Source organism: Nicrophorus vespilloides, unplaced genomic scaffold, assembly GCF_001412225.1.
Source record: "Nicrophorus vespilloides isolate i.1.1-1 unplaced genomic scaffold, Nicve_v1.0, whole genome shotgun sequence".
NCBI lineage: Eukaryota > Metazoa > Arthropoda > Insecta > Coleoptera > Silphidae > Nicrophorus > Nicrophorus vespilloides.
Genome location: NW_017096109.1, coordinates 215,432 through 224,985, shown reverse-complemented (window position 1 = coordinate 224,985; position 9,554 = coordinate 215,432). Strand labels below are relative to the sequence as shown.

Sequence of the window (9,554 nt, the reverse complement as noted above, 5' to 3'; positions counted from 1 at the left end):
TTTCTCCAACCCATTCCAACTCTCGTCCCTCCAGTATGATTGGGACGTAGACTGGAGAACTTCGTGAAAAAAGAACGCACCTTGTTTTTTCCATTGTCAAAGATAAGTTTTTATTTTTCAGGAAACTGAGTAGATTCTTTAGGCATCTTTCCACCTTAGTAACCAGATTATATATGTTAGCTCCGCTCCCGTAGATAACAATGTCATCTGCGTAGACCAACATGTCTACGCCGTCCACCAACGTAACATCAATATCACTAATAAATAAGTTAAAGAGCAACGGACTCAGGGGGCTTCCCTGTGGAAGTCCAATAAAATATTTTCTAGTGATTCGGTTAGGGCCTGCCACCGATATTGACCTTTCTCTACAAAGGGACATCAGACAATTTATGAGGTGATGGAAGACTTTTACAAATTAAAACATTTTTTAAAATATCCATTGATACATTGTCATATGCTGACTTAATATCTATAAAACAAGCCACCATATGGTGACTGTGCAAAAGCACTATAAATATCCGCTAGTATCGTTGCTATATTATCCTGAGCCCTACGACCTCTTCGAAAGCCTGGTTTTTTTATTATCGACTCAAATGTTTTTTTCAAGCATGAGGATAGAGCAATCGGTCGGTAACTGGCCGATAGGGAGCTTGGTGCTCCTGGCTTTAAAATAGGACGAATCGTAATTTCCTTCCAAACACTTGGGATGGCAACACCATTTAAAAATTAGTTGTAATAAATTATTAAAATTTTCTTATAACTTAGTGGGAGCGCCCTGATCATTGGGTACGAAATGTAATCCGCACCCACCGCCGTGTCTCTAGCTTTCATAAGCACTGCCTCCAATTCTGCAAGTGATATGTTGTCCACCAGATGGTAATATGAAACAATACCCTCTGAGGGGGTCACGCTCTGAAGCGATTGAACATAATCTGGAGCCAGGTTGCACAGAAACTCCTCAGTCCACTCTGAGTATCTCGGTTATATTTACGTGATTCAAATTTAATTTCTAATTCCAAAATTTTTAATTAGATGAAATAATTTTAATTTTAATCCTTTCAACCAAACTCTTTACACCTAATTGAAACTATTTATTAGAAAAAAAAATATATTTCTTAACTAATTCATAATTCCATTATAAACTATATTATTAACTAAACAGTTTTAGAATTAGGTCAATAAATATTTTTTTATGTATTTGATTCGAACAATCAATATATCAATTCGCGATTGATAATTAATGATTAAATAATGACATTCACAACCTCGTGATAATATAAGTTTCCATTAACATTAAACATCGATCTATATACACACGTAAAAGTTTGCAAAAACTTATTTCTATGCCGCAAAAGCTGAAACGGTAGGAGAAGGCAGTGTGCGAGAAAAAAGTGAAAGATGACGCACAAATGAAAAAATTCCTATTTTGGATTCTTTTTCCGCGTTCGGAAAAATTTTCAGTCAATAAAAAAATAGTGTTTTAATAATAATAGTAATAAAAGCTCTTAGTAACAATAACCTTAATAGTATATAAATGTATGTATATATAGGAAGTTTTCTTTGTATGTATTTCTCAGGGATGTTTGCTGAAGATTTCCTTGTTATATATTAGTATATGGCAATTTGGTTGTTCAGAGTGGTTGAATATCGAAGTCGAGGTCATTACTGATAGCCGAGTTGTCGTCGGCTATCAGGTACTCCTATAAAATTGCGAATTTCTGTTTATGTTTTCTCAGGTGGGTGGTGAGATAGGAATTCGTTGCGAATGCTTTGTCGCAGACAGCGCAAACAAACGGTTTCTCTCCGGTATGCTTTCTCATGTGCACGTTGAGCGATGAAGTCTGCGTAAAGTTCTTGTTGCAAACATTGCAGGTGAAGGGTTTCTCACCGGTGTGAGTTCGTATGTGCTTTTCTAGGTAGGTGGCGCGCGTGAAGGTACGATCGCACATGTTGCAGGATAAAAGATTTTCCCCTGTATGCATACGAATGTGCTCCTGGAGATATCCTGCAGTGGAGAACTTTTTGTTGCAGGTGGGACATGCAAACCTCTCCCCCGTGTGCTTCACCATGTGTATCTGTAACTCCGAAGCGTAGTTGTACACCTTCTCGCAGTATTCGCACTTGTACGGCTGTTTCCCAGTATGCTCCCTCGTGTGAACTGTGAGCTGCGAGGAATGCGAGAATTCCTGCCCGCACTGCTTACAGGAAAACTTCTCCCCAGTGTGCTTCTTCATGTGCACGGTGAGATGCGAGGATTGCGTAAAGGATTTATCGCACATGTTGCACGCCCAAGGCCGATCACCTGTGTGCACCTTCATGTGTGAGTTGAGGATGTATCCGCTAGTGAACTTCTTTTCGCAGTATGAACAAGGGAACGGTTTCTCTCCGGTGTGAGACCGCATGTGCACCTGCAAATCCGAAGCCTTGATGTACTTCTTGTCGCAGTACGTACAGGCGTACGGTTTCTCTCCAGTATGAATTCTCATATGAACAGTCAGCTCTGCAGTTATCGTGAATCTTTTCTGACACACCGAACACTGGAAGGGTTTTTCACCGGTGTGCCTTCTGATGTGCTCCCTCAAATGCGACGTGTGGTAGAACTTCTTCTCGCAGTACTTGCACTCGAATGGTTTCTCTCCGGTATGCGTCCGCATGTGGATCTTTAGATTAGCCGTCTTTGCGTACTTTTTCCCACAAAGTTCGCACATATGCTTGTAGGATTCCTCCACGACGATCTCCGTCTTGGTCTGCTGCGCATCCAACTTAGCGGCAGCCGGTGTTAGTGGTGGATACTGTGGTAAAGGGTACGTCTGCGTCTTCACCGTTCTACAAGCAATCACCGCTCTCGGAACGGTGTTGAACTTCATGAAACTAGAGAGACTCGAAACTGGAGACGGTACCATCTCATTGTCCATTGGTAATGAATCGTCCAAATAATTGGTCAGGAAGTCTTGACTAGATGTTTCGAGCTTATCAGTATCCAATTGGGGATCCACTTCAGCATATTGTATAGTCGGAGTTATTTCAGAAACCTAAAGACACAAGCATCTGTTAGAAATATTTTTTTATAGAAAGCAAATTAGTTGGAAAATCCAAGTGGATTTTAATCTACATTTTATAAGAATAAACATACCAATATCAACAAATCCTAATGAAAATTTCAAAATATTCAAATATTTTTAACAAAAATTAATTATATTTTTTTTATATTTATTAATTAAATATATACGATTTAAATAGCATAATTCATTTCTGCACTAAACTACTTATAGATTGTTTATTTAAAATTGTTTTATTTTATTATGATATTATTGAGAAATTTTCAACAATTTTATTTTTCAATCAAAAAAATGTTTAAATGTACTTCAGTTAAAATTTGCACCTGAGAAGCAAGCAAGGAATTCAATACATTTAACTATTCTAATAACAAATATTGAAAATTGTATCTAATTTCATGCTATTTTGTAAATTATTCAAATTTGAATTGATCTGCTGAATTTGAATAATTAATATAATAATCTACAAACCGGTATGTATGATTGCATACTAATTTCAGAAATTTTATTGTCAGCCATCAGACATTGCTGCAGAGTGCTTTCAGATTCCAAACACTGAATCTTAAAATTGTAGGCAATCCTCAGCTTCTCCAAGCAATAATCACATATCAAGCTGGAGAAGCCTTCCTTGATCCATGCCTAAAAATAACACATCATAAATAGTAAAGATTTAGGTTGACTTATAGCACCCGCAAACAACTTACAACTTCAGCAACACAAGTGGTTAGTTTATCGCAGAGCTTGATTGTATCATTGTCTAGCAGGCAGGTTGACGTGAGTGTGCATTCAGCCCTGAGACAGGCCCTGCAGCACTCCGTCAAGTTAAATGGATTGCTCAGTTCAGACTGCATGCTGCCTCTTTTTTAAATCAGAGACAGGATCCTCTAACACTTCTAGCTCAATAAGCCAGTGCCAGCCGTGCAATGTTTTGTTTTCGCTTTGACAGCCAGACGTCAAATAGGTATACTTTGGTAGTAGGGGGAAATGACACTTTCACCAACCGTTAAAGAATAAATAAGTATAGAAAATATTCAAACATTTTGCAGTCTAATATATAGATTTGAATTATTCTTTCGTTTACATTTAAAAATATAGTTGGTTAATTCGTAAAATTGTTTTTTTTATTATCACAAATTTTAAAATTAATTATATTTAATTTAAATTTAAATAAATGAATCGAAATTGTTGCAGATGTAACATTTGATAAATAATACAATAAAAATAAATCTTATTATGAACATTTGTTTATGCACGATAGGTTCAAAACTTATTTGTATAATTGATTAATGGTTTCTAAGCAACTGCAATTAGTCTTAATTACGCCATCTGTTGCAACGGGAACGCGCGCGTGTAGTGGCAGTGTTTACATAAGATTACCGGAGTCTTTTGGAAGGTATGAAACTTGCATTAGCACCTGTTTAAAACGCTTCAATTCTCCTACAATTTTGTCACTAATTGCGAATGCATAATCGCAGTTAGAATTGTTTGAAAAATCTCTCCGTTTTGTTTATAATTCTAGGTTATATCATACACGTCATACGCACGCTTTTTAACCAATAACAAATATTTTAATGAGATTACCAATAATGCGCGGTTCGATGTATGTTGCTCCATCTAGAGGCAAATAGTTAGAAACTACAACTGATAAATAATAATTATTGAATCTATATGAATTATAGTAGAAATAATATCGAGAGCATAATATTCAAGAGGTTTTTGTTAATAAATTATCAAGCATTATTAGTTTGCAAACTAATTTAATTTTGTTTAAATTACCTTAGAAAATAATTTAAGTTTATTGAACATAAATACAAAGTACTGTAAATGGGTTGAATGGATTTGTCATCAGTCATTACATATTACATATTAAGGATAATAGCTTTAGTTTGGATTTGTAAATACAGATAATTTGATATTATGGGCAATGAAGTTGCCTATATTAATCATTTCCAATGTTTAATGTCGGTATTATGAATTATATAGAGACAAATAACATAATTTCTGATTATTTTATAATATATTATTATTTAATCTATTTGCAAAATTAGATTTTTCGTTTGTATCTCAAAAAGTTTTCTATTCCAGGATTTTCAAGTTTATTGTAGATTTTGTTTTAAATCTATTTTAATAACTTTAAATATAGTAAAATTACAATCTTTATATGTGAAGGACCAATTAATTATTATTTATAAAGGGTATAAATAATGTTTGCTTATTAAGTTGTCTATATTATTATATAGTAATTTGTTTAATAAATATTTGGAAAATTGATTTTAATATTATTTACTTTTTATAATAATAATGAGAAATATAATTAGTATTATTATTATGGATAATATATTGTTATAAATAATTTGGAAAGTTTGTTTTAATATAGATATATTTGTTAAAATAATTTGAGAAAGATTAAAAGAATAATTTTCAATAATTGGTTATAAACTGTTCATTGTTAGTAACTATTTTTGTATATGAAGATCGTTTTAAATAGAGGAGTTAAATGATTTGCCTATATGAAAGCTGCATTTTAAAATTGGTAACAATTATTATTCATAATTTCCAATATATTCAACATTCAAGTAATTATTAATACGTTTCTATATAGATGTATATAATTAATGTTGTTATTGTGTTGTAATTCGGCTCAAAGTTTCAAAGTGCATGTTTGTTTCCTTTAATTGCAGTTTGTAAGATGTCTCAATACGAGGGCCAGCAGGAATATTGGAATCCGAATCAGGGATTCCAGCAGGGACAGGCGGATAGCAGTTACAACTTCGAAATGCCTGTTCAGCAAGAGTTCGGCCAGGAACTGTAAGTGCCCACTTACACTAATTGCTGCTGCTTAGCGAACCTGCATCGACGATATTAACGAAATGCACAAACACAGAACCCACCCTCCGCAATTGCTAGTACACTAACATTTCAAACTGAACTTAAGTCAAGGGGATACACAATAAAATTTGTAGAGTATAGATTGATCGATTGCTAAATCTAATAATACAAAAGTTTTATTTTATATTAAGTACTAAATCTACAAGTAAAATGAGATGTTGTAATGGATTTTGCACATCAATTCAATATTTATCATCTATATCAGAGGTTCCCAATCTTTTTTGTGTCGTAGACCCCTTGCCATGTTTTTCGGTTTTGGGTAGACCGCCTACTTACCTGATATTGATTTTTTGTAAATTAATAATCTTATAGGTTTTCCAATCGTGTTAATATTACTAATGTAGCAAAGCATTTACAGATTTTACATTTGGAATATAGATATTTCTCGTATCTGAACTAATGAATAAGTGGTAATGAAATGTGTGTAAATTGAATCTGAGAACACTTTTAATTTAGGAGATTAAACAGTATATATTTTAAGTTAATCCAGGGAAATAATAATGATGATTCAGAGATGGTTTAATCGTGATGCTAATAATGTAGGTGGGTAAACCCATCAAGCTGTTCTGGATATTAAGAAAGTTTTATCATTACGCCTCAACTTTTAATTTTATAGTAGTAATTAAGTCGCCGTAATGTATGGGATTATTTCTCGTTTGCAGGAGTTTCCAGTCGTTCGAAGGCGGCGCCGAGAATGCCGCGACTGCTGCTACCTCCTCCTTCTCCGCGGAAGGAGTCAACATCTATGGAGCTAATCCCTATCTGAACCCCACGTCTCACTACGATGCAGGAAACATGATGACGCCCAACGACCAGGAGAGCTTCGTCGCAGGAGACGACGAGTTCGCGGATGAACCTCCGCTCCTCGAAGGTCTGTGAAATTCTGCTGTAAATCTGGTTCCCATCAGATGCACATCTCTCGGGTCTGTTGCCTCTTATCCCATTTTCAGCACTCGCCGGACCGGATTTACAACTAACAAAACAAACCATTTAACGTTTGACCTTAATCTTCTTTAAAGCCCGCCCTCCGCAGAAGTTGGTGCTATCACGATTCAAACACCCCACCACCCCCACATCCAAACCCTCGCGCCCTGCGAAATACTACCCTCTTCTCTCTCGGAGCCCAGTTTCCAATTGAAATCACCATCGCCAGACCCAGATTTATACGCCTCCCTTCCAAATCTGAATTAAAGTATTAAAACTTTCAATGACAGCAGGAAGAGATACAGAAAATAAAACACTATTTTTTTATTTTTATCTTCCGTCGTTGACCAAATAAAGTCCACGACTTTTATCTTTTTACTATGTCAAAGGTTACTATGTAGACATTCATTATGTCATTAAGACATTCAGTAGTCATTCATTATATTTCTATCTTGAGGATGTCACATTTTTCTATAAGGTTTCCAAAAATTCATCTTATTGTAAAAACAAAATTATTAGACTTTCTATGGAATAGTCAGAATGCTGAATGTATAATATTGTTTACATTTTAGTTCTTAAAACATTACGATCTATCTGCTTTTGGAATGCAATTTACACAATATCTACTTTTAATATTGTTACTAATTGAACGTGTCATATTAATTAATCATTGATGTAAATTTTCTATTAATTACAAAATCGTGTCACATATTCATACGAAAATTGATCGGCTCGATAATATATTTATTATATAAAATATAATGATAAGTCATTACCCTTAGTCAGGGTAAATTTCCGTAGTACGATTCACTGAATAATTGTAACGTGTTATTTACAACATGCCCGAGCAGGGGACCTTCAGTTGCTGGTTAATTAGTTGCTCGCTAGGTGCAAGTTGAAGTTGCACCTAGCGAGCAAGTTGAAGTTACACACGAAACCCTTCCATACCAACCTTAAAAACAAAAACAAAAAATAACTACATATATATATATAATATATATATATAAAAAGATAATTTAAATTTAAAATGTTTTTATTTGCGAATATTATCCTCTTAGCACATTGCATAGATTATCCTCATTTGCTCGTGTGTACTCCCTCCTCGTAGATGGTTCACAATTACTCGTCTATGATCTCCAATCTAACATTAATTGAATTGTACTTAGACACACGCGTATATAAAGAATATTTGTGGAAATGTTACTTACTTGCTTGTGTTTACTAGTGTTCTCCACAAAAGCGAAATAGAAATACTCGAAATGTGACAATAGAAAAGTTTTTAAAGTTTTATTAACGCAAAGTAAACATTTGAAACGGTTACGATGGTTACGAAGGTTCCGACTACAACCGATTTCGTACGAAAAATCTTCTTCTCTCTCAGGCATTGTAAACGTCCCATACCAACTGATTTATCGTAAAAAAAAAAGATTACAATTTTGCCGTATCCCGTGAACCCCCCCTGTGCCCGAGCACCACTCAACAGTTTATTAAACAAGTCGTTTCCATGACAATTCAAGGTTAGGGGTGGTAATAAGATACTAAAATCCTATTTTTCCTATCGATTTTTGTTTCTCTTTGCTCTACATTATAATCGCAGTCCGAAGACGACTTTCCCGTCGTAATTACATCGGTAAAATATTAATTCGATGTGAAAAATCTGATCGATGTGCATTTGAAATGTTAATGCGACCGCTGGATGTAATTAGTCCTTGGAATAACGAAGGCGCAGTAACCGTCAATAATAAATCGACTCCATTGATGGCGAGGATCGAATTTTGTCGAAATATCCAACGTCTAGACTCGATACTATTACAAATTCCATTTGTTTCAGAATTGGGAATCAATCCGGACTTCATCATGCAAAAGGTAAGTGCAATTACAAGTATCTATCTCTCTATTTTTACGTGGAAACAATGATGCAGGTGAAGTAAATCAGGTTTGAAGCTTAAAATATGATTACTGTTTGTTTTGGTCCAAATGGTACGGGATTGGATTTTTGGGAGAGGAGTTCCTTACAATATAATTTTGCACAAATGAAAGTGCACGTGCATGAATGTAAATGGAAATTTCTGCGACGACGGTGGTGGATTTCCAATAAGATGAATTTTTGGAAACCTTATAGAAAAATATGACATCTTCAAGATAGAAATATTATGATTGTGTTCAAAGTTTGTTGTACAAATTTTCCCATAGGTTAATAGGTACAGATACAGATTCAGAGGAGGTAATGTTTTGAGGATACATATGTTTTACACGAGGATCGGACGAGAAGTAAATGTATATTTGTCGAGAATCCGGGAACCTTGAATTCTTAATTTCCTTGACTACAATAAGTTTATTATTTTTAAAATAATTTCCATCTATAATCGCAAATTAATTTATAATTTGTAGTACATATTTATTATGTAAATAATATTGAGAAATAATATAATATAATATAAATGTATTTTTTTTATAAATGATGCATGGAATTAAATTGAATTTCTTTGGTTATTTTTTTTTTGTAAATGTTGGGAACGCATCGAATATATTTGTGGGAATAAGACAAATAGTCTCATTTAGTATGCAAATATCATAAATATATATCTAAGAGATATATATTTATGTTGCAATTTCAATGTCGGCCCAAGAAATCCACATTTCGATTGGGAGAATTCGATGTTACACGAAAAGTATGTGTGAGTG

The 9,554-nt window shown here is 34.3% G+C and overlaps 2 protein-coding genes across 2 annotated transcripts; one reads left to right on the top strand and one right to left on the bottom strand.

Annotated features, from left to right (window-relative positions):
• Positions 1 to 1,402: 1,402 nt before the first annotated feature.
• On the bottom strand, positions 1,403 to 3,998 carry LOC108569653 (zinc finger protein 2 homolog). Its single transcript, XM_017931284.1, has 3 exons — positions 3,761 to 3,998; positions 3,528 to 3,695; positions 1,403 to 3,032 (listed from the first exon to the last, which is right to left on the bottom strand). The coding sequence occupies exons 1-3, from the start codon at positions 3,905 to 3,907 to the stop codon at positions 1,701 to 1,703; spliced, it is 1,647 nt and encodes a 548-aa protein (XP_017786773.1). The 5' UTR covers positions 3,908 to 3,998; the 3' UTR covers positions 1,403 to 1,700.
• Positions 3,999 to 4,360: 362 nt separating this feature from the next.
• Positions 4,361 to 8,815, top strand: LOC108569652. The gene is made up of 5 exons (XM_017931283.1): positions 4,361 to 4,449; positions 5,738 to 5,864; positions 6,608 to 6,816; positions 8,701 to 8,735; positions 8,792 to 8,815. The coding sequence occupies exons 2-5, from the start codon at positions 5,746 to 5,748 to the stop codon at positions 8,798 to 8,800; spliced, it is 372 nt and encodes a 123-aa protein (XP_017786772.1). The 5' UTR covers positions 4,361 to 4,449; positions 5,738 to 5,745; the 3' UTR covers positions 8,801 to 8,815.
• Positions 8,816 to 9,554: the final 739 nt, after the last annotated feature.

What these genes read in the sequence shown, in the direction of transcription:
- LOC108569653 (XM_017931284.1), bottom strand. Translation starts at nt 3,907, where the DNA reads ATGCAGTCTGAACTGAGCAATCCATTTAACTTGACGGAGTGCTGCAGG. An exon ending in CCACTTGTGTTGCTGAAGTT is followed by an intron (nt 3,696 to 3,760) that starts GTAAGTTGTTTG and finishes TGTTATTTTTAG; the next exon opens with GCATGGATCAAGGAAGGCTT. An exon ending in GTATGCAATCATACATACCG is followed by an intron (nt 3,033 to 3,527) that starts GTTTGTAGATTA and finishes TTGTGTCTTTAG; the next exon opens with GTTTCTGAAATAACTCCGAC.
- LOC108569652 (XM_017931283.1), top strand. Translation starts at nt 5,746, where the DNA reads ATGTCTCAATACGAGGGCCAGCAGGAATATTGGAATCCGAATCAGGGA. An exon ending in CAAGAGTTCGGCCAGGAACT is followed by an intron (nt 5,865 to 6,607) that starts GTAAGTGCCCAC and finishes TCTCGTTTGCAG; the next exon opens with GAGTTTCCAGTCGTTCGAAG. An exon ending in TGAACCTCCGCTCCTCGAAG is followed by an intron (nt 6,817 to 8,700) that starts GTCTGTGAAATT and finishes CATTTGTTTCAG; the next exon opens with AATTGGGAATCAATCCGGAC.